Here is a 24,050-nt window from a genome sequence, read left to right as displayed (position 1 = left end):
TGCTGCATAGCATGTGGGATCTTAGTTCCCCAACCAGGGATTGAACCCTCGCCCCCTGCATTGGAAGCGTGGAGTCTTAACCACTGGACTGCCAGAGACATCCCTAAAGGATGTATTTTTAGATTGAGAAGGTTCACCTGATACTGGGCAATGAATAATGAAAAATAACCCACAAAAAGGTACAACTTTGTGAAATTTCAGAACATCAGGAGGAGATATTTGAAGGTTTCAGAGAGGAAAAAAAAAGATTATCTACCAAAAGAATGAGAATTAGACTGGCATCGTGGTTCTGTGAAACTCCATTCTGGAATGACTGATACCATTGTGTACAAAGCAAGTGCTTATCCAGGATATTGTAATCATCTGCCCTCTTGGATAAAGTCAAAGAAGAAAATGAGTCTCAAAAGCACTTAGTTTTTAAGCAGATAAATGGCTACCATTCAGGACACAATCTCTTAGAATTTATAGGTAATCTTATTTATTTGTTTGTTTGTTTATTTATTTATTATTAATTTTTTTTTGGCTGCACCTTGCAGCTTTTGGGATCTTAGTTCCCCAACCAGGGAGTGAACCTGGGCCCCTGGCAGTGAAAGCGCTGAGTCCTAACCACTGGACCGCCAGGGAATTCCCTAGAGGTAATCTTTTTTAAACTGATATATAACAACACAGCCAACTAGTAATTTCAGTAATAACTTTCTCGCAGAGTTTAACTGGTCTGTACTGTCCCCTGTAGTCAATTTAACCTGCATGGATTTACCATCCAGGAATATTTTTCATCATGGTATTATTTGAGAAAAAGTACCTGACAAAAATCCAATACGAAAATTGCTCAAAAAAATTGCTCAATGCACAGGATATTTTTAAAGTAAACTTTTAATGAAGTATAACATACATACAGGGAAGAGCAGAAATCACAAGCATTCAGTATGATGAATTTTCACCAAGTGAAGATTATAACCAGCACCCAAATCAAAAAATCGATTACTATCAGTACCCAGATACCTCCTTCATGTTCCTTTTGTCTCTATCTGCTCCCCTCCCCAAAGGGTAGTCATTATCCTGACATCTAACACAGTAGATTAGATCAGCACCAAGGATATTTAAACAAAAGAAACCTTCTTTGTATTCAGATAATGACCAGGCTCTCACCCTGATCTAACCTACAAAGGACCATTTCAGGGCACCTTATAGGACCCAGCTGGCTTTTCAAAGACCAATTTCAATGGCAGTGGTAGAAATATTTCACCCAAAATAATGGCACCTGAAGAAAGTAAGATATGTGAGGTTATAGTATATATTTATATTCTGTGAAATACCGATCTAAAGATTACCAATCATTTTAACTCAACACCTATTGGTAGGCCAAGGAATTAGTGTTCTATAAAACATACTTTGGGGGTGAATCTCTGAAAGCATTTTGCAGAAGCTCCATTTCTAACCAAAGCCTTCCATAGTTTCTGCTTCATGTTCCCACTGAGACTGACACTTTTACAAAAGGAGTACAGGGGCTTCCCTGGTGGTGCAGTGGTTAAGAATCCACGTGCCAATGCAGGGGACACGGGTTCGAGCCCTGGTCCAGGAAGATCCCACATGCCGTGGAGCAACGAAGCCTGTGTGCCACAACTACTGAGCCTACGCTCTATAGCCCGTGCACCACACTACTGAAGGCTGCATGCCACAACTACTGAAGCCCGCGCACCTAGAGCCCGTGCTCCACAACAAAAGAAGCCACTACAATGAGAAGCCCGCGCACCACAACGAAGAGTAGCCCCCACTCGCTGCAACTAGAGAAAAGCCTGCGCACAGCAACGAAGACCCAACACAGGCAAAATAAATAAATTAATTAAATAAATTAATTAAAAAAAAAAAAGGAGTACAGAATACCTTGGACGGTACACTATAGTCTCTCACTCTGCAGAATTTGGCTTCAAGCTACAGACATAGAGCATCTTGGGAGAGGAAAGTGAAGAAAATGTGGAAGGAAAAATATTTCTCCTACTAACTTTCTTAGGAAAGTGGGGCCTGTTAAAGGTAACAAAAGACTGGAGGTAACTTATATTCGGCTGAGCACCCTAATGGGTTCTAGAAAGGTCAAGACAGGCCTCGAGCTGAGTTTGGCAGTAAAGGCTGGAGAGAGCTAAATCACTCTATTACTATAAAAGAATTCTGAGTTTACCAGGTTATCTCTACGGCTGGAGGGAGTAGAAAAGATGGGGTTGGGGGAGAGGGGACGACAATCTATAACGAGATGGCCATTGTCGGAGGCACAGCCAGTGTGAAATCCCTGATATTGGGAGGGTCCAACAAAATGATTTATTGATATATACACAGTTGACCCTTGAACAACATGGGTTTGAACTGTGTGGGTCCATCCACGCATGGATTTTTTTCAGTAGTTAATACTTCAGTACTACAGGATCCATCATTGGTTGAATCTGCAGATGTGGAACCACGTACACCGAGGGCAGACTATAAGTTATTCTCGGATTTGACTGTGCAGAGGGCCACCACCTCTAACCCTTGCATTGTTCAAGGGTCAACTGTAACATGCTAGTTGTTTACTATGTAGTACAATGGGGTAATTTCTTCTTACACTCAAGGTGGCTTGGGGCTTTTGCCGTATTTTAATCCACACCATGATGGAGATCAAAGAACAGATTTCAGATCAAGTGCTTTGTAAAGCTGAATACAAAAAAATCAGCTAGACTCAGGTAACCATGAAATCAAAAATTATCCTATCACTTCCTACCACCTCTTCCCCTACCAAGAATTTGTAGAAACCAGAACAGAAAGCAGTGCCTAGTGCATCATAGGTATTCAATAAATACCTATCAAATGAGTGAGTTAGTTCACTGGCTTTCCATAGAGTGTGAAATTATGTTTTAGGGGCAGAGCAAATCTTGCCTAGATTTTAAGGAGCAGGTAACACTAACTGACACATGGAAACTTTTCACCTTTTCTGAGGAGAAACAGCTCCTTTTACAAAAGATTTTCCACTGTTTTCCAGCAAACAATGAAAGTGATTAAAGCACACATTTACAAATCACCCACTTTCTAGAAAGAAGAAAAGGACTCAAAACTAATGTGAATTCTATATCTTCACTTAGTGGTTAAATCTGAATTTATGAGGAAGACGTAATCCCAAACTCAAGTAAATTATTCAAGTATTTGGGCTGAAGGAAAAATAGAAATTTCTAGTCTGGTTAATTTTTCTAATACAAATTTATATAGTCTCCTCAACAAATGGTGCTGGAACAGCTAGATATCCACAGGCCAAAAAATAAAGTTTGACTCTTACATTTCTATCTATCGTTACACACACACACATTTTGTTTTGTTTTGTTTTGTTTTGGCTGCACTGCGCGGCATGTAGGATCTTAGTTCCTGGACCAGGGATGGAACCCGCGCCCCTGCAGTGGGTTAAGTGCATAGTCTTAACCACTGGACCACCAGGGAAGTCCCTTCTTTTTTTTTCATTTTGTATAAATACACCAAAAAATACATATATATATTGCGTGTGTGTATACATATACATACAAAAAACTCAAAATGACAAACATCCAGTTAAAAAATAGGCAAAGGACTTGAATAGGCATTTCTCCAAAGAAGACATACAAATGCTCAACCAGCACATAGAAAAGATGCTTAACGTCATTAGCCACTAGGGAACTGCAAATCAAAACCACAGTGACCTACCACTCACATCCACTAGAATAGCTAAAATCAAAAGAGAGATAATAAGTGCTGATGAGGATGTGGAGAAATGTGAACCCTCATTACATTGTTGGTAGGAATGTAAAACAGTACAGAGCTGTGCAAGAGTTTGGTGGGTCTTCAACAAATTAAGCATAAAATTACCATGTGACCCACAATTCTACTCCTAGGTATATGCCCGAGAGAATTAAAACGTAAGTCCACACAAAAATGTTCATAGGAGCCAAAAGGTGTTAACAACTCAAATCTCCACCATCTGATGAATGGATGAACAAAATGTGGTCTATGCATACAACGGAATATTATTCAGCCATAAAAAGGAAAGAAGTACTGATACACACTATAACATGGAAGCATCCTGAACATGTTAGGGGACTTCCCTGGTGGCAGAGTGGTTAAGAATCTGCCTGCCAATGCAGGGGACACAGGTTCAAGCCCTGGTCCGGGAAGATCCCACATGCCGCGTGGAGCAACCAAGCCCGTGTGCCACAACTACTGAGCCTGTGCTCTAGAGCTCGCGAACCACAGCTACTGAAGCCCGCGCGCCTACAGCCCGTGCTCCGCAACAAGAGAAGCCACCGCAATGAGAAGCCCACACACTGCAACGAAGAGTAGCCCCCGCTCACTGCAACTAGAGAAAGCCTGCCCGCAGCAACGAAGACCCAAGGCAGACAAAAATAAAATAAATAAAATAAATAAATTAAAAAAAAAAAAAAAAGAAAACATCATGTTAAATGAAAGAGTCTGTCACAAAAGGCCACATACTGCATGATTCCATTTATATGAAATGTCCATAGAGAGAGGAATGGGAAGTGACTGCTCAATGGGTATGAGGTTTCCATCTGAGCTGATGAAAATGTTCTACAACTAGACTGTGGTAATACATAAACATATTATACAGTGTTGTGAATGTACTTAATGCCACTAAAATGTACACTTTGAAATGGTAAATATTATGTTATGTGTATTTTGCCTCAATTAAAAAAAGACAAAGAGGGGACTTCTCTGGCGGTCCAGTGGTTAAGACTCTGCGCTTCCACTGCAGGGGGCTCGGGTTCGATCACTGGCCAGGGAACTAAGATCCTGCATGCTGAGCAGTGCGGTAAAAAAAAGAAAAAGAAAAAGTACTTAGTGTGGTCTTTGCACGTGATAGGTATTCCGTAGTCATTGACTTTAATGACTGGGCAGCATGGTTTTGGTCAATTCCAGCTTACAGTGAAGCCAGATTTTGACCTAAACAAACATGGCCCTATGGATTTATCAGCATTTTCTAGCTCTTCTGCCTGAGGATTATGCACAAAGGCTTAGCAACTATATTCCTCCCCCCGTTATGCTACACCCCACACCTATGCTACAAGGCTTCTAAAGAAGTCCTCCATTGTTTCTTGACAGCCGCCAGAAAGGCAAACAGCTTCATTCTATATCAGTCAATCAAAGCTGAGGAACAATAGTAACAAAATGCTGCTACTGAGAGTTAGGTTGGGAGGTGGTGGTAAGGAGATATTTCATTTGACTATAAGAGAATTACAAATATGAAATGATACAGCATTACATTACTCTGAAATCATATACTTACTCAAGACCAGTTTCTCAACTGCGGCACTACTGACATTTAGGGGGGATTGTCCTGTGCATTTTAGGATGTTGAGCAGCATTCCTGGCCTCTACCCACTAGACATCAGTAGCATTCCCCAGCTGTGACAATCAAAAATGTCTCCAGATATTTGGCCACCCAAGGGAAAATAGCCCTCAGTTAAGAACCACTGCTCTAGACGAAAATACTGAACATCTTATCTAACATTAATACATATAAACTGATGTACCCTAGGAATATGGGTTGGCTTGGGAAATGAGAGGGGAAAGGACAAACAACCTACACCATCTTGGATTGCTATGGGTCAGCCTCCTGAAAGCTAACATGTTTGGGAAAGAGCTGTGGGAAAACTCAAGCAGAGAGAGCCGAAATTCCCAAAGGTACATTCATAGGACCAGAGCAATGGCCACCCAAACCAAGGGGAGCTGGAGTAAAGCAGCAAGCACCTAGTGATAAATGTAAATTCATTGTTCTGCGTAGTATTTAAGTCCCTTGTGGATCAATGATACTCAAAGATGAGTGAAGAAATGGTCCCTGTTCTCTGCATGCCAGATGCCTATTGTGTCTGCTCTCTGGATAAAGGCAGCTATTCAGACGTTGTCAGAAAATAAAGAAAGGAACTGCCTACCTGAGAGTCCCATTCTCTCCTTTGTCCAGGCTGGTGAACCGGCTGTAGAGGCGGGTGATCTGACTGTGGGAAACTAAAGAACACAAAATTAGTCCCAGTTGGAGAAGTTGCCCTCCACTCGAACTGAACCTGAATGTGGCCCTTCAGAAGCCAGCTGCCCTTCTGGTCCCGGGCCACCATTAAACGCTTCAAAGTCAGTAAAGTGGGCCGAAATCTCAACTCCAACTCACCTCTAGAGTGTCAAGGCAGAAAGAATGAAAGGAGTTAGAAAATAAACTAAATCAAGAGTAAACAAAATTGACTCTCAGGAATGAAGTCTAGGCTTAATTAAGACTGTGTTAAATGTCAGGTAGTTAAGATTTAACAAAACAAGGCCAAATTTAGTTTAAAAGGAAATTGTGAAATTCTCATCTTTCAGTACCCTGACTTAGAGGCTATGAAAATGCACGCTTTGATTAAAAACACATCTCTATTAATCAGTTTGATGTTTCAGGCTGGCACAGCTGGGTAGGTAACTTGTGTTGAATTAAAGATCGGGGCTTGTGAAACAGCTTGTATTTTAAAAATCTGATTTACTCCTACCCCAAGCATCAGTGGCTTTATTTTTTCCCTCAGGACTGATCTTCGGGTAAAAGATCACCACAGCCTTGGGTCAGCCTCTTCTCTGTGATGGCATGACCTCCACTGAGTTCCCAGTAAAGGAAAGGGCTCCAAGAAAGGAAATTAGGTAATTTGTAAAATGGTCATGTTATCATCAGATGACATCTACAAGGAAGCTGTTTTGCTCCTCATTTTGGACTCACTTAGGCACAAGCTGACAATTATGAGGTAATAACTACAGGTAGACAATGAAACTTAGGAAATGCAAAAAGGAATTTCTGGGAAATAGTTTAGTCTCATGGCAGATTGGAGGTAGGAGGAAAAAAAAAGTTATCAAAGGAGAAAAGACAACAGCCAAAAAGGGTGTGGCAAGTGTGGACTTTGTCCTAGGCTGTACCTTCACGGGTAAAGGGGTGGCTGAGGGAGTTCTGATAGTTGTCTTCCTCCCCCAGCTCAAGGAACAAAAATCCACCTGCGGTTTTAGGAACAATGGGATAAAATAAACAGGGGCACAGGCAGGAGAAACAGGAAGTGAGTGGCCCAGAGCTAGGATGAGAGGACACACTGGGCAAAGCTGTGAATTCTTCAGCATCAGGTTTCAGCGCAGGCTGGGCTCCGTTCTGTACTACTGGCTCTCTAAGGAGAGCAGAGAGCAGAGGAGAAGGCAGAACCATTCCCAGCCAGGGCAGAGCCAGCAGGGGTCCAGACACTGAAGCAGTTGTGGACCTTTCTGCTAGTCAGGTAGGTGTCAGTAGCTTGGTGTACACTCTTGTGAGTCAGGTTGACAGGTTCTGATTCCAATCACGGCACCACAGCTTACCAGTGAGGGGTGGGTGAGTGGGGTTGTGGAGTGAACTAACAGAATCCAGGAGAGGAAAGTGCTTGGCAAAGGTCTGGCACTTGGTAAGCACTCCAGGTTAGCTATTATCATCATTATCCTTACATTGTGAGCCTGCAGGTACAGTTTTACTGCTGTACTAATTAATCTCCAGCTTTCTCCTGATTCTGCCAGTCACAACCATTTTCTTCAGGAACCTGACGAGGCTTTGGCCTCGGGCCTCAAAGGCTGCTCTAGAAGTAAAGTTCCCTTTAGTTTTCACAAAATAAGTCAGTTAAAGAATGACTAACTTTCCCAAAAGATTTTTTGAAAAAACAAAATTCGTTCACAATCTCAACACCACTGCTTTCATTTCTTCATATATCATCTAATATGTCACTGTGTACTTTACATAAACATAATAGCTTATTTTTCATTTATTAATTCATAATTTTTCTATATTGGAGTCCTGTTTAATAACTGCATAATATTTAGTCCACTGAGTATTATATATTTCAGGTTACTTTTCTTTAACAAGGAACACATTCAAATTGCAGTTCGTTTTATACTAGTTTTTTTTGTTGTTTGTTTGAGAAAACAATCTATCCACATGGTAAAAATGGTACAAAAGTGATCATAATGAAAAGTCACCCTAACAACTGCGTTCCTCAGTCTCCCTTGCCAGAGTCAAACACTATTACCAGTTTGCTGTGAATCCTTCTAGAAATTCCGTATGTATGTATATATAAGTATGTACAGCAAGTTATAAAATGTTTAAGTTGGAAGAATGTTGTCACCTTGTCCAAGTTCTTCAACTAACAAGTGAGCCATCAGACATCTTTCTAATCTAGAACACCATCCAAAAGAAAGGGACACTGAAGCCTTATAGTACGATTTTAAAAATTCCCTTAGTGAGTAATGGTATGACATTACATCCCATATTTCAGAAAAAGAGATCAGTTTATGGCTGCTTGAGTTCGTAATTTACCAATATGTTAAAAATAAATGTGTAAATAAGTATCCAAACAACCATAAAACTGCTATCTTCCAGGACAAACTGGGCTATGTGGAAATCAGTGGAGAAATGTACAACCAAATGCCAACTTTTAACACAACTCAATATGGTTACATCTCAATCTACCTCCTAAATTTCGGAACTAATGGTACAATCATATTGTTACAAAGAGCTCTGTTAGAACAGAAGAAGAAGGAGGAGAAAGAGACGAAGGAGAAGCAGCAGCAGCAAGTAAGCAGGCTTTAATTCCGGTGCTAAACTCACTATGACAAAGAATATAAAGCAAACTCCAAGGTGTATACCTCAGAGTAACGTCAAGGAGCAAAAAGGTATTGGAACTGCCACAAATGAAGGCAGGACAAGTTTCCAGTAAACTATTCTTACCAGAAGGCACTAGGCTAGCAGGACAAGTGCCCAAAACCTGCATCATTCTTGGAAACCCAAAGGAAGTCTCAGGAGTTGACAATTACTCTCAGAAAAGGTTGTGAATGTGGGCATATCTTGAATGAAGCTATATTTTTCTCCACTGATGGGCAAATAATTAGTTTCTATTGTTGAAAGGTTACTTAAAAGACACTGCTAATCTTCCTGACTAAATGCCTTTCTATCATCACTGTGCTCAGAGAAAGAAGGCATTTGAGTGAAATGCCAAGCCCTAAGGAGGAAAAGCAAAGTGAAGAGTAAAAATGAAAAGGGAATAAGAAAAAAGTCATTTTGCCCTTGCCTTTATCCTAAATCTTCACGCAGAAGAACAGATTAATAACCTAGGTAAAGCATATACGTGCAACCGAAGGTAACTCTCAAAAGATTGAGAGGCTGAAGCCTGCACCCCTAACCATTCCTCCTGAACACTCCACACCCCAATATTTCTCATTTCCCCTAGCAAGAGGACTTCAAGAGCTGGCCGACTCTCTCAGGAAACCTATAGATTAAGAGACTTAAAAGAGATTAAAAACAAAAACTTTATTATAACTGGGGAAGTTTGAATATGGACTGAATGATAGATAATATTTATAGAATTATTGTCAACTTTCTTAGGTGTGATAATAGTATTCAGGTTATGTAGGGAAAAAAATCCTTATTCTCAGGAGATACATGCAGAAGGCTTAAGGGGTGAAGAGTTCTAATATCTGCAGCTTTAAAATGGTTCATCAAAAAAATATATATAGGGCTTCCCCGCTGGCACAGTGGCTAAGAACCCGCCTGCCAATGCAGGGGACACGGGTTCAAGCCCTGGTCCGGGAAGATCCCACATGCTGTGGAGCAACTAAGCCCGTACGCCACAACTACTGAGCCTGCACTCTAGAGCCCACGAGCCACATCTACTGAGCCTACGTGCCACAACTACTGAAGCCCACGCGCCTACAGCCCATTCTCCGCAACAAGAAAAGCCACCGCAATGAGAAGCCCGTGCACCGCAATGAAGAGTAGCCCCCACTTGCTGCAACTAGAGAAAGCGTGCCCGCAGCAACGAAGACCCAACGCAGCCAAAAATAAAAAAATAGGAACTGGAAGACAGCAGCAGGGTCTTCTGTAGTGACAGAACCTTCAGGCACTATGGCAAGGCAGATGAGGGCCATGAAGGGGTCCTGCATTTTGAGGCAGGAGCAGCCTGAAGTTGAACTTTCACTAACATTCTAGCCCAGAAAATTATTCTCAAGCAATTGCCTTTGCCTGTCTTGTGCTCTTTGTTGCAACTACAGAGAAACCCACACTAGTTCTATCATCACTACACCCTTTCAAACAAACAAAACCTCACTGGCCTGTAAAACTTACTTCCCAAACCTGTTTAATATCTTTGCCACATCACATGACACACACCAGAAGGTAGAGGCTAAAAATAAATCAATCGGCATTTATTACTACTCAGCTGGCATGAGTTGTTTCTCACAGATTATGTGGCTATTTTTTTTTAAAGGTTTTAAGTAATTCACAGCCAGGTTATTGCCACACAGTTAAGTGAACTAAAGGTGGAGAATACAGAAACTCCCAAGACACTTATGACCTTTCCCTTAATGACAACTTTTATTGAAATGATTTTAATTTATGGAAATGCTGATGAGTGAAAGAAGGTGACAGAACTAAGACAATACAGCAAATGTTTTACGCCAACACAAAATGTTTTTAGACAGTGTTTTTTAAACTGTTAGAAACAACAGGATTTCTACTCCTTTCAAAGTTTTATTTCCTTAGAATTGGGAAAACCTGATTCCTAATCCAATATCCCCTGAAAACAGGAAAAGTGTAAAATGCTGTCACCTCTCCAGTTATATAGCTCAAGACATAGTTTTTATAACTAGCATATGCTAATGGTATTTTCCCAATAAGATGATTGTCATCTATGGTTCAAAAGGTAATAGCTAACACCTGGTGCTCATTACATATCCAGACACTATTCTAAGTAGTTTACATTTTTCTCATTTTATTCTCACTAGGAATCCTATAAAGTAGGTACTATTATTATTCCCATTTACAGATGACAAAGTTGAGGCTTACAAGGAATTCTTACTTAGAATTACTTTTCCAAACACTTAGAGATTAAATTTCAAATACCGGATAACCTAGTCATACATGAATTCTAATCAATTTAGACTTATGAATGCAAAGCTTTCACACTGAATATAAAGTCAGTTTTACTCAATTATGCTACATTTTCTTACTGACAAAGCGAGTAGTGAAATGTCTTATACTTGTTCTTAACTTGAAGTGTTTCTGATTGATAGCTCCCCAAACTCTTAACAGAACAAGAAGCAGAGGAAAATAGGACTAATTCCACCTCTCTACCCCACCCTCAGGTATCCATTGTTTTTATTCTTCTAAACCTTTTGCATCATGCTAAAATTAATGCTTTAAAAATCAACTCTGCTGATCGGCACTAATTGGATAAACTGATGGCTCAACTCCCAGAGCAGAAGAATGACAGGTAGCATGCTGGGGGAGAAAGCACCTGGAAGCCACCCAAAATGCCCTAGGTTAATTTATCCAAATCTAATCAATTCATGCATGTATCAAGGCCCAATTCCTGTCCTCCTCAAGGCCAGCGCACATGGACTCTTCCCTGAGTTCTGAAAGAGGTGCCACACAATTTCAGGTACCGTATGTCCTGATGCTAATCCTAACTCCTGTGGGCTTATCTCCATGACAGGTTTGTGAGCATCTTTTGTCACCATCTGCTTTGAGTACCCAGTATCGTACTGAATATAGACATTGCAAAAATTCAGTAAGTACTTGTTTCATTAGGCTTTCTGGCTCAATACATACATTTGTACTGGTTGTGGCTGAGTCCCTCAGGCTTGATTCACTTTTCGGCAACTAGGAAAATAGCTCTGCAGGAGTACTCAGTTCTCACAAGGTCACACAGTAAAGTATAACCCAGAGTCCTAAGGCAATCAAGGCCACTTTCATTTGGTCAAATGTAATAAAACCAGAATGGGATTATTGCTCCCTTCCTCTTGAGGCAAAAATAGCTTTTTCCCACCCTCACTCTGGTTTACAGTCCCTCATTATGTGACTTTTTATTTTAAGCATGAATGCTTTAACTCTGGTGTCACCTTAGACCTACAGTAGTTCTTATGTTCTCACAAGTGTGGCCAGAGGTCATAACCACAAAATGTAATAAAACGTTTGCTGAGTCCAAACTGCCTACATTTCTACTTTTGGAGTCAGGGTAAGTCATAAAATGACCATAAGGTCAAGTGCCCAAATAAGTACTGCACATTATAAACAGCTAACTACTTTCTGTCATTCATTCAAAATCATCAAAAGGACTACATTGGTAGGCGGTGAGGTCCTTAAAGCCTTTATGGAGAGGCTTAATGAAGGTAAGTTAGGAGATGCTGAAAGCAGTAAACCAATTTGACAAGGGATGAGGCTAGATAACAGCCCTTCCAACTTGAAGATTCTAGAAAGTTGAACTTGTCAGAAAGCATGGGACAGCATTTAATTTATCTCAGGCCACCATTGCCTGAATAATTCTGAGGTTCCCCCAGCACTCAATATTATCTGCGAATGGACCACTGAGTTATTTACTGGCCATCTCATTATCAAAGACAGGTATCATGAAGACGCAGAGCATGGATGTTTACATAACTCATGTAAAATACAAGAGTCATAATGAATTACTGAGAATAGAAAATAATGTATGCATTATCAAGGGCTACACAAATGTATGATGGTGTTTTACCGGGCTTCTGAATTCCCAAAACTCTGTTGCCCCTTTCAAGTTAATGAGGAAGAGACTGGACTGTAAAAAATCAGTTCCTAGTACAAATTCACACTGAGGTTTTTGGAGCACATCCAATTTCCACGGCGACTGCATGAAGTACACCAGCATAGTAGAAATCAATAGATTTGAAATTAGGACAGCAAGCATCCTCACTGTAAATAAAAAACTGGTAGTCACTGTATCTGTGCTTTCTCTCCACAAGCTCAAAATGAAAGAAGGCTCATACTCAGACCCCTGATTCTTTAAGGTGTCCCGTCCCGTCTTCCAAAGCCTTACTGTACGATCTCACTTTCTGGATTTATTTTTCCAGGTGTGGCAAGAATTTGTTTGATTTCCCACAGTTGTCAGTGGTTTTAAGTCCTTGCCCAGAAACGTCACAGGAACGGACAGAATGTTTACTACAGAATCCATCCACAGTTCCTGAATTTGAGGTTGGTGCGAGGAAAGATAAAGGAAAAGAGTTCGGGGGCTTTCAAGAGCAGGGGGAAGAGAAAAGAGCGGGATCAGTGATCTACGGGTGATCATGACTCCCGCCTTTGATGGGAAGGACAGCCCCACAAGAGGCACTGCCCCGCTCCAGGTAGCTGTAGCTTAAGAACAGGTCCTCCATCATCCCCGAAGCTCCAGCGCTGGAGGCTGCCCAGGACCCCCCCAACCTCCCGGCACCTCATCTCCAGACCTCAGCGACAGTCGCCCTTGGTCCTGAGGCCAACCTGAGGCGCTCGGCCGCGTTCCCACCCCCTACCCGAACTCACAGCCAGTTTCCTTCTTGATCTCCTCGAGCTCTTCGTCCCGCAGTAACGTGGAGGCCCGGGACCCCATCACCGAGCCAGGAGCTCCTCCGGGAGCAGCGGCGCCAGAAGCGACAGCGGCAGCGGTAGGGAGGGAAGAAGGGGAGGAAGGGCCAGGGGTCAAGAAGGGAGAGGGCAGTGGTTCTACTGCGGACTGGGAAGGGAACCCAGGGGTGGCGCGCGGGAGAGGGCGGCCCGGAGGCCCAGCCAATTGGGAGTGAGGCTGAGCCCAGCGCCGGAGCCGACGTCGACGTTCCTAGCTCCAGCCCCCGAATGAATCAGCCCAGCGCCGGGCCGGGTCTAGCTAAAGACGGACCACGCCCCCGGAAACATGATGCCACCGGCCTTAAAGGGGCAATTCTGGCCCTAGCGCCCGCAATTAAAAGGGCAACGCCACTGACCCACTGTTTTACAACACAATAACGTGTGGCAGGCAGTGTAGCCAACCTGTTTCTCACAGAACTCTAACGCTAGAAATCCCACCCTACGGTTGGCATGGATTGCGGAGAGAAACAATAAAAACAGACAAAACGTCGCTTGGGTGAACGCTAGGGTGTGTCTCCTGGGAACTGCATGCTGGGAGTTGCACCTCCTGATTCTTCCTGGGGGCCCTCTCTCCTCCCGGCCGCAAGGGGCGCTCGGGAGCCAGCCTCGGGACCGCGCGCCGATTGGCTCCTCGGGAAACAGACGGGAGCGCTGGTTCAGGCCGGCTGGCCTACGACCTGTAGTGTGGGTTCCCAGCGCTGCGTACTTTAGTTTGTTTTCGGGACTGTTCTTTGATAACCGCCACAGCGGCCTTGAAACTCCCCGAGAGTTCTTCCTTAACAGAAGTCCCTCTTTTTTCACTTCAAGACTGAAGCTCGAGGAACTCACCATTTTGCTGAAATAGACACAAGATTTCCCAAACTTTCGTCGGAGGAAAAAGAAAAACCTAACGGCGGAGGAGAGAATTTCTAGCGTATGGCCCGCCGTTTATTTGAAGTTTCTTATTTTGCCTTAAAAACGAGGAAATTTGTATTTTGTTCCTGTGGCATATTTTTGTTTGTTTTCTTGAAAACATTTAAAGCCCCCCTTCTAATTAGTACACCCTTTCAGGTGAACCAGTTCTTTTCCTGTGGCTTCAGTGCCTTTACACCCCTTACCCGTCCCTCGAGTGTTACTTTGTACAGAACTGGTTTGAGTTATGGAAGAACCAAATTCTGACCGCTTTCACTTAGTACTTAAGCACTAGAACACTGTATTAGCGAGCTGGTCAAGTCAATTTAGGTTACTAGTTTTAAGCTTTACCTAAGGCTTTGACGGCTTAGCAGGAGACTGAGGTTCTAGTCTTACTGAATTGTTTTCACGATAGACTTCCTCTTGTCTGACCTAATGATGTCTGCCTGAATAAGCAGAGTGTGAAATGTTGGATATGCCCATCTAGGCCACAGGACCTTCTTTTTATCCTGAGAGCGTTAAGTATGGTAGAAAAACCTGTGATGTCACCGACGTGAATGTCTGTTTTCTGAGTCTGTCTTGAAGCCCATCTCTAGGTCCTGACCTTACTCGCTCCTTCCTAATCTTGAATCTTAACCTCTTGCAGCCATCCTCAGTCGAGGTTTCTTTGCTTTGTGTTAATGTTTTTCTGATTTACTTTAACATTTCTTAAATTTCTTTATTATCCAGGCATTTCACAAGCTTATTTCTTATGTATCTTTTAAAAATATAAATTAATTTTTACCTCTATTAAGGGCCGGTTTTTCCAGTTTTATGTTCTCTTTTATTTCTGTAAAAATTCCCGTTTTACCAGTTGGATTGACTTGAACAAAGAAGAATGATTTTTCCAGGCACTCTGGTGACTTGTTTTATGTTCTCTCTGGATGCATAACACTTTGTCTTGCACTAGACTGCACACATCCTCCACTAGGGACCTGGTTTTAGTTCAGGTTCCATTACCTTCTAGCTGTGTAACTTTGGACAGGGGTCTTAAATCTTTAAGCCTCAGTTTCTACATCTGTAAATTAAGTAGTTGTTGTAGGCAACAAATAATAGTTGTGAAGGCACTTGCTAGACCTTAAAATATTAAAGTGTAATTTATTTATCTGGTTAAAAATGCTATGTAACTTCTCACCTCTTCCTAGTCAAATTGGGCCTTAGTTATTTGGTCAGTGTTTTATAGTTAAACTAAATTGCAAAATTCACTGGTTGACTATTCCAAGTGGGGCAAAGGCAAGCCACTTTTAAATTTAAGCACTGTGGAGGAACACTTAGCTGAGGTTCTAAATACAAAGACATGCGAATAACAGGATTGTTCTAAAAGATACTTTTTAAAGAAAGGATTTATCTTTTAATTTACAGTATTACACTAAGGATTATAAGAGTGTCTACTGTGAATGATAGCTATTTCTGCAAGATAAAGTTTTTTCTTTGTACATTTCTGCATTGTTATCCTTTTTATGAGCATGCATCATTTTTACAAAAACAGTTGAATTTTACAAAACCAGTGTGTGGCATGTGTCAGTTAATCTGTCAGGCTGCACATGACTGGTGACATTACAGCAGCCCAGTCCCTGAGTTGTGGCCAGGGTGGGGTGGAATGGCCCTCGCAGTGACATGGCAGCTGGATTGGTAATGCATAAATTGTGATAGTTCTAAGTCACTTATTCTTTGGTTGGTTACAGTGTGAAACTCTGGAAATGTGCTTCATCTAGAAGAGGCTTCATCTAGAAGAGGTTAGATCCCAGACGTTTCTGGGTAAACAATTCATTGCAATGTGTTGGCAGGTGTTTGCCAATATCAATTTTTTTCATTTGTTCTTTTAGTTTTTTTGGTTGCTGTTAAGATGATGTATGCATGTGCTATTAAAAAGCCTCTAAATGTTCTTCTTATTCCATTTAGCTAAGGAAGGAAAAGTGATATTAGGCCATTTTATAGACAAAGACGTCAAACCCACCTTGCCTGAAGTCTTATACTTTTCAGTTTCCCATGTATAAATTAGAGTTGGTGCTTGCAATGATATTTTTCTCATTATCATTCTAAAAAGATGAACAGAATTGAATTACTCTAATATTTTTATTTTTCTTATCCCAGGTACGGGGAAAGGAAAAATAACCCCATTTTCCCCAAAATATTTAAAAAATCATAGATCTCTTTTATTTTCAAGGGTTTGGTTACTTAAAGAAGATTATTTGAAGGCTCCTTTTGGAATCAGATAGCATGGATCCTAGCAGTGACTACCATTTCCTCAACCAGATTTTGTGGAGAAGAGTGAAACTCACGTTGGTTTGTGGCGTCTTTGAGGGAGTGCTCCAGCATGTGGACCCTAACAAGATTGTTGTCCTGAAGAAAGGTCTCATTTTATTTCTCATAATCTCCTGCCTCTTAGGAGACTAATAACTCAGTTTGGGTGATGGTTCTGCGCTCCCTTAGCAACTGGGAGAGTGGCATTATTCCTATTTTAGGGAAAAGGTGGGAGGAGGATTAGAATGCTGTTTTCCCTAACAGAGCAGCATGGCTGCATATGCTGGCTTGTCCCCACTTCTGTACTTTTATTGACATGATAGTGGAAATTTTCAATGTATAGAGCTTTTTTTAACTGGGTACTTCTTTTAATTTCTCTCCATATGTACCTTGAAATTAAAAATAACCACTGTATTAGATAGAATTGCTTTTGGCTTCAACAGACAAATTCACAAAGACAGTAAGGCGTTAATTTTTCTCATGCAAAAAGAAGCCCAGAGACAGACTACTGAGGAATGGTGCAGTGGCTGAAAGATGCCAGGAGGGATCAGGTGTCTTGTGCTCCTGCTCTGCCACCTCAGCGACCATGTGTTATCCTCCTGGTCACAAGGTAGCCTTTACACCTCCCAGTTTCAATTCCAATTCATTTTTAAAGGATAAAATTCAGGAACAGCCAGATGGAAGAGATTTATAGGGCAAGGTATGTGGGAAGGGGCTCAGAGTTTCTACCCTCTCTAGGCATGCCACCGTCTTAGCCTCCTCCATGTGCTCACCTTGAAGCCCCAATATATAGTTTTTATTCAGCTAGAATATTGACTTGTTAAGAGTAGTTGATTTCCTGGCACAATAAATTTCAAGTTCACAGTTGAAACGTGTAAATGACATTTGAGAGATTAGTGTTATTGTTAAGCCATATTATGAGTTAAAATAGACTTTTGTAGGCTAGGATGGGACTATACCAGGCTTTTGCAATATTAATTCATTTGGTAATCATTAACTGAGTTTTATATCCCAGGCAGTGTGCTGGGTACCAGGGATATGGATAAGAATAACATGGTCTCTGTCCTCAAAAAACTTTGTCTATTAAGGAGACAGGTAAACAAGTAGAAAGATATAATGCAGTGTGATACCCTCTGTGATAGAGGGACGCACAAGATGCTATGGAAACACAAAATTTCAGCTAATTTAGATCTGAGAATGGTAGGGTTAGGACAGTGGGGAAGGCTTCCCAAAGGAGGAATTGATGGTGGAACTGTTACACCTGTTTACTAATTTATGTACCATTTGGACAAAGCAGGGAGTGACATCCCTATGACAGCAGCATGAAGGAAGGTTTGAAGTAGCAATAAACTAGAGACAAGGAGAATAGACAAGGAACTATTCAGACAATCAAGGGACCCAATAAAGAGGAAATGATGGGAGTCAGAGCTAAGGTTTGGCAAGGAATGGAGAAGAGAAGACAGATTCTAGAAATGCTTAGGAGTGAGGATAAGTAACCTAGTAATCAATTAGATCAGGGGTCCCCAATCCCCAGACCACAGACCGGTACTGGTCCATGGCCTGTCAGGAACCGGGCTGCACAGCAGGAGGTGAATGGCAGGCGAGCGAGCAAAGCTTCATCTGTATTTACAGCCGCTCCCCATCACTCAGCACTGCCTGAGCTCCACCTCCTGTCAGCATTATAGTGAGTGGTGTAATTATTTCATTATATATTACAATGTAATAATAATAGAAATAAAGTGCACAATAAATGTAACGTGCTTGAATGATCCCGAAACCATCCCCCCACCCCAGGCCATGGAAAAATTGTCTTCCACGAAACCGGTCCCTGGTGCCAAAAAGGTTGGGGACTGCTGAATTAGATAGTCAAAGAGCCTCCTACATTTATAACTCAGATTATGTGTATAGTACTGTTATTAATTGATAGAAATGGGAAGAGGAACAGGTTTGTTGGTTAGTGGGAGAAGATAATGATCAATTTGAAAAATATTGCAGTAAGTCTGCTATTAGTTGAAAATGAGAGTGGAGCTCAGAGAAATAATCCGTACTGGAGAAATAATGTATGTCAGGACAACTAGGAAGTTGATGTGATCATTCAAGGAGAAGGAAGAAGCATGAGGAATATCACCCTAGGGATTATCAGTGTGTAAGGGGCAAACGGTGGTGGTAGAGACAGCTAAGGAGCCTGGAAGGAGCAAATCAGGGAGACAGTGGAACACTGGTTACAAGATGCTTATTAAAATCATTGAGGCCTGGTTTTGAACCCTGACTCTTTTTTTTACTAGTAGTGTGACGTTGAGCAGGTTATTCAACCTTTCTGAGCCTCAAATTCCTCCATAATGGAGACAGTGAAATGCCTATCTCATTATGTTACTGGATAGTCAAACACAGGCAAATAATTAGCAAGATGCCTGGTTTGGAGTGGGTGCTCAGTGTGGTGGCTTTAGATAATTAGTAGGAAAAGAAATAAACACTTAAGAGTGTCCTGTAAGCCAAAGAAGAAAGGAGAGAACAATATTGTCAGTGGATGCATGGGAACCAAGTATAAGATTGTAAACTTTTTTTGGGATTTGACAAATAGGCAGTTGGTGATCTTTGACCTATGTAAGAATATATTCAGTGGACTAGTGAAGGTAAAACTCATTTGTTTTGGATTGCTGAGAAATGTGGAAATATACAGCTGCTGTGAGCGCTGCCATCTAGAAAAAAATGACACTGTGTTGTAAACATGACAAATAAACTTCTCCCAACTCCCTTACCTACTCATAGAAGAGCCTGTAATTGGGCCACGAGTTGGATTGTTGTCTCTGACAATTAATAGTTCAAGCATGTAGCATGACATGAAACAGGGTGTGGACTCTAGAAGTAGTCAGATGACTTAAGTTTTTTTCTGGAGTTAGGTGGAGTAAAAATCAGTAGAAATATAATAAGTAGATAATCCTTAGCCCCAAAGGCCTTAGAATACTTTTGGAAGAAGTTTAAATTCAGTGTACTACTACTGCCCTTTTAGTGTATCTTGGACCATTCTGGGGTTCCCTCTGTTCTTTATACTACTTGTTTCAAGGTTATAGCTTTGTAATTTATTATTGACTTTTTATTCCTTGGGGAAAATAATTTGGGGATTTTTATAAAACTCAGATTTGGGCACTTTTGTGAGACATATTTTCTTATAGTTTTAGGGAATATTACTTTTTATCAACCAAATGAATTGTTTTCTATAACAGTGAAGAATGTGGAGACTGATCGAAGTATCCCAGGAGTGAAGATGTTTTTTGGACACGAGATTGTGAATGGTGAGAACTTCATGTTCCCTAAATGTTGGTATTGGGATTTGCAGTAGCAATAAACTCATTGCTCTGCCTCATTTCAGTGTTTGGGGGTGGGAGGGAAAACTAAGATGTTATCTTGCATTTATGAACTCTTAAAGCTGGTATTTGGGAATTGTCCCTTATCTTACTGTTTCAGTAGGTGCTATGAGCAGAACAGTCGTAGAGAATTTTAATCATGTTGGTTTTACAATGTGAGGACATCTGGTACTCAGTACTAGAGACTCAGCTCACAGGCAGAGTTAGGAATCTGAACAGAAAGGAACTGTCTTGCTCAGCAAGCGAATTTAACACCAGACATTCACAGTACATTCACAGTCCCTTATTTGAAACCTTGGGGCCAAATGTTTCAGATCTCAGGCTAGTTCTGGATTTTTCAAAAAGCTAACAAAGGGTATATACTGGTCATATTACATAACACCTCAAGTGGGTCTGGTTAGCACTCTGTAATAAAACACATTTCTACAGAGAAACGGATGGATAATCATATTAAGTGGAATAAAATAGGACTATAAATAGTATGTCAGTTCAGGTTTTGCTGCCAAAAGAGTTAAAAAAATTTTTGGTTTTTAGACCTTTTGGGATTTTGGAATTGTGGGAAGTAGCCCTGTTCTTTATTTCTGCCAGCTAAAACAATTTAGCAAGAATAGATACAATTGTTTGCCTAAAGGAAGAGCTATAGAAGCTCATCTGGTCAGTGTGCTTCAGACAAGCCAAATGGGGTAAGAGAAAAGGGTTAGGAACAAGAACTATTCTTTCTTTCAAGAACTCAAAAGCAAAAAGCCTTCCAAGGAGGAGTGAATATCAGTGTGGGGTGGAGGCGGGTGGCGGAATGGGTGAGCTGGGACTTCATAGAACTGTGCATTTCTTACCGTTGGGGCAGATATGAGGAAAGGAAAGGACTCCTGCCAATCAAGACCTACTTTAAAGCAGACAAGTCCAGCCAGCTTATTTTTTTTTTTTTTTAGTATTTCTTTCTTTCTTTCTATGGCTACGTCAGGTCTTAGTTGTGGCATGCAGGATATTTTAGTTGTGGCATGCGTGATCTTTAGTTGCAGCCTGCATGATCTTTAGTTGCAGCATGTGGGATCTTTAGTTGCGGCATGTGGGATCTAGTTCCATGACCAGGGATCGAACCCAGGCCCCTCTGCACTGGGAATGTGTAGTCTTAGCCACTGGGCCCCAGCCAGCTTATATAACTGTCATTTCTTACTGAGTACGCTACTGTAAACACTCTTTGTCCCTTGAGCGCCTTTTTAAAATGGCAGTGATGGTGGTGGAAGTACAGGGATTGTTAATTGTGTGTTAACTGTTAGACTTTGCAGTAGAACAGAGCTCTGGACTGGAACAAAGCTAGGCTGTGGATGAGTTTGTAAAGAAAAATGAAGGAATCACTACTACTATCTCCTAACTCAGGAGAAGGCTGACCACTGACCAGCTTTGTGATCGGTACACATGGATTCATTTCTTCCTAAATTCATTCTCAGGACTTGGCCTTTGTTTATAATTTCTAAGCTCAAAGGATGGCCTCCTTCTTTCTTTGCCCTGTGGCTCAATCAGCCGTAGAGGGTTCTCCCTGAAAAGCACCTTGAATAAGAATTATCAAGATAAAGGCTAATAATTGATTAATCCAAGTTTTTAGTGAATTTTACTTTCTCTGACCCAGACTCAACACTTCTAGACAGTGTAGGAGAAAGAGACATTTGAAACATAGTGGCCCCTGAGAAACTTTTTCCATGAAAAGTACCTAAGTGTACTTAATTGAATCTTAGATGCCGTTAATGACAAGGTGCATTATTTCTTTTCCCACCCTAAGAAAGAAAAAGAAGCTGCCAATTAAACTATCATGTGCATTTACTGTAAATCATATCCAATTTCAGAGTTGTTTAAAATGTGCATCTTAGAATCAGTGATATACAATATTTCCCTGTATTCCGTGAACTGTTAGGTTAAAAATAAATGGTTTCAGAGTCTCTGTGGAATGTGTCTCTCATATTTCTTTTGTGATTTCCAGTCTATCTTTTATTACCTTTCACGTCGCTGAACTGTTAATGCACCAGCCTGAGAAAGTGGAAGGGACAGTATGAATGATTTAAGAGAAAACCCCCAAACAGTACATAGTGTGAGGGAAAATGCATTAGGATGGGAATAAATAGGAAAGAAAAGATATCTCTAGAACCAATCTGCATGACCACAAAGGTGTCCTGGAACAAAAAGGGTAAAGTGGGTATGTAGAGAGGTTCCTAATCCTGCTAAATGACCAAGGAAGCTATGTAGGGATGTAAGATTAGGGGTCTTCAGTACTTCGGATAGTCTTTTCTGCTCTATTTATTTCTGGCCGATGAAGGCCTCTATGGACTAACATTTCATTCCCAATTACTGTCTGTGTTACATAATCAAACTGTGGGTGTGGAGGGGACAGAGGGATAGTTAACTGCTTTCAGATTGGAAGCCCTGTTGGAAGCCGTTTGGTTATTTTACAGTGGAACTACTGGATGAAGAAGAACGAGGTGCAGTAAGAGAAAAGGCATCTTCTGTTAGGTATGATGGAATGATTTTCTTAATTATGATGTTACCCAGATGTACACATTAGGGTAGAAAGCCTTAACTGTAATTCACTAGCTGTGTAATTCCTAAAATGAGAAGAAATAGGTGGATGTTTCCTTCCATCTTTAGATGGTATCTTCAAATCAATGTAAACAGTGGATGAATGGGTTCTCTATGAAAGATCCAGAGTCCTTACAACTGATGTGTTTATGGCATTAACAACAAAGAACAAGTTCACCTAAGTGTTGTTTTTTGTAAGCATAGTCTAAATACAGAAAGAAACAGGATGGATACAATAAAAGATGAAGACCTAAATGTATATAAGCCTGCTTCTCCTGCCCCTGAGGCACCAACCACCTCTCTGCTAAATGACCTCAAGTACAGCCCATCAGGTGAGTACCAGGGCTCTGAATTTTCTAGGCTCTCTTGTGGTTCAGAACTCTTCAGAGTTGGTATAACCCTGAGTCAAGGTTCTATGTGGAATTCTCATCTAGGCTGTTGTTTCTAGGGTCCGAATTAAGATAAAATATCATGATTCATTTGTTTATTTAATATTTGAGTGCACACTATATGCCAGACGTTGGGGATACCAAAGTTTGGTATCTCTACCTTCATCGAGTTATGGTGCAGGAAACACACTAAATAAGATAAATTAGTATACTATATAGTATGCTGGTGCCACATGTTAAGTAGAAAAAAACAGAAGAAAAAGAAGAAATGTGTGGAGAGGGTGGTTTTACAATTTTTGAGTGTCCAGGACAGGTCTCACTGAAATAGTGACATTTGAAGTAAAGGCTTGAAGGAAGTGAGGGACCAAGATGTATGAATATCTGGGGGGAATGGTTTTTAGGCATAAAAAATTAGCAGATGCAAAGGCCTGAGAGAGGAACATGCCATGATCTTGAAGGGACAGCAAGGAGATGAGTGTAGCTGGAGCAAGGAGAGCAGTAGGGGATGAAGTGGGGTGAGTGGATCATGGAAGACTTTGTATATCATTGAAAGGACTTGGCTTTTACTCTGCAGTGAGAAGAGAAGCCATTGGAGGTTGGTTGGTTGTTTTTTTCATTTCCCTAATGACTAAGGACATTGAGGATTTTTTAATGTGCTTTTTTGACATCTGAATATCTTTGGTGAATGTCTATCCATATCTTTTGTTCATTTCTTACTGGATTGTTCTCTTATTATTCAGTGTTGGGAGTTCTTTATATATTCCGGATACAAGTCTTTTCTAAAATAAATGCTTTGCAAATATTATCTCCAAGTCTGTGGTTTGTCTTTTCATTCTCTTAAAGCATCTCTTGAAGAGTAGACATTTTAAATTTCGATGAAGTACCGTTTATCCATTTTCTTTCTTTTATGGATTGTGCTTTTGATGTCATATCTAAGTAATCTTTCCTAGCTCAGAGTCGCAAAGATTTTCTCCTTTGTTTTCTTCTAGACATTTTAGGTTTTACATTTAGGTCTATGATCCATTTTTTTTTTTAATGTTTATATATACTTTTTTTTAACATCTTTATTGGAGTATAATTGCTTTAAAATGGTGTGTTAGTTTCTGCTTTATAACAAAGTGAATT

The 24,050-nt window shown here is 40.9% G+C and overlaps 2 protein-coding genes across 13 annotated transcripts in view; one reads left to right on the top strand and one right to left on the bottom strand.

Annotated features, from left to right (window-relative positions):
* CHP1 (calcineurin like EF-hand protein 1) overlaps positions 1-13,654 on the bottom strand; it is a 38,406-nt gene extending 24,752 nt beyond the window's left edge. Inside the window, exons 1-2 of one of the 2 annotated variants that reach the window (XM_082449387.1) lie at positions 13,349-13,654; positions 5,937-6,009 (exon numbers count right to left, since the gene is read on the bottom strand). In XM_082449387.1, coding sequence (XP_082305513.1) covers positions 5,937-6,009; positions 13,349-13,415 — 140 coding nt within the window. In that variant the 5' untranslated portion in view covers positions 13,416-13,654. The remainder of the gene's footprint in view (positions 1-5,936; positions 6,010-13,348) is intronic. The other variant, XM_082449386.1, reaches the window with a different exon arrangement.
* A 111-nt stretch (positions 13,655-13,765) lies between these two features.
* Positions 13,766-24,050, top strand: part of EXD1 (exonuclease 3'-5' domain containing 1) — an 88,943-nt gene continuing 78,658 nt past the window's right edge. For 6 of the 11 annotated variants that reach the window (XM_082449350.1, XM_082449349.1, XM_082449342.1 and 3 more), the window contains exons 1-5: positions 13,766-14,837; positions 16,527-16,712; positions 19,828-19,896; positions 22,413-22,470; positions 22,741-22,868. In XM_082449350.1, the coding sequence (XP_082305476.1) occupies positions 16,580-16,712; positions 19,828-19,896; positions 22,413-22,470; positions 22,741-22,868 (388 nt within the window). In that variant the 5' untranslated portion in view covers positions 13,766-14,837; positions 16,527-16,579. Of the gene's footprint in view, positions 14,838-16,044; positions 16,096-16,526; positions 16,713-19,827; positions 19,897-22,412; positions 22,471-22,740; positions 22,869-24,050 lie in introns of those variants that run through there. The other 5 variants (XM_082449346.1, XM_082449343.1, XM_082449344.1 and 2 more) reach the window with 5 other exon arrangements.

The sequence above is a fragment of the Balaenoptera physalus genome (genome assembly GCF_965194825.1).
Source record: "Balaenoptera physalus genome assembly, chromosome: 2".
NCBI lineage: Eukaryota > Metazoa > Chordata > Mammalia > Artiodactyla > Balaenopteridae > Balaenoptera > Balaenoptera physalus.
The sequence above is the reverse complement of the archived record's forward strand: the minus strand, read 5'-3'. Positions and strand labels throughout refer to the sequence as shown.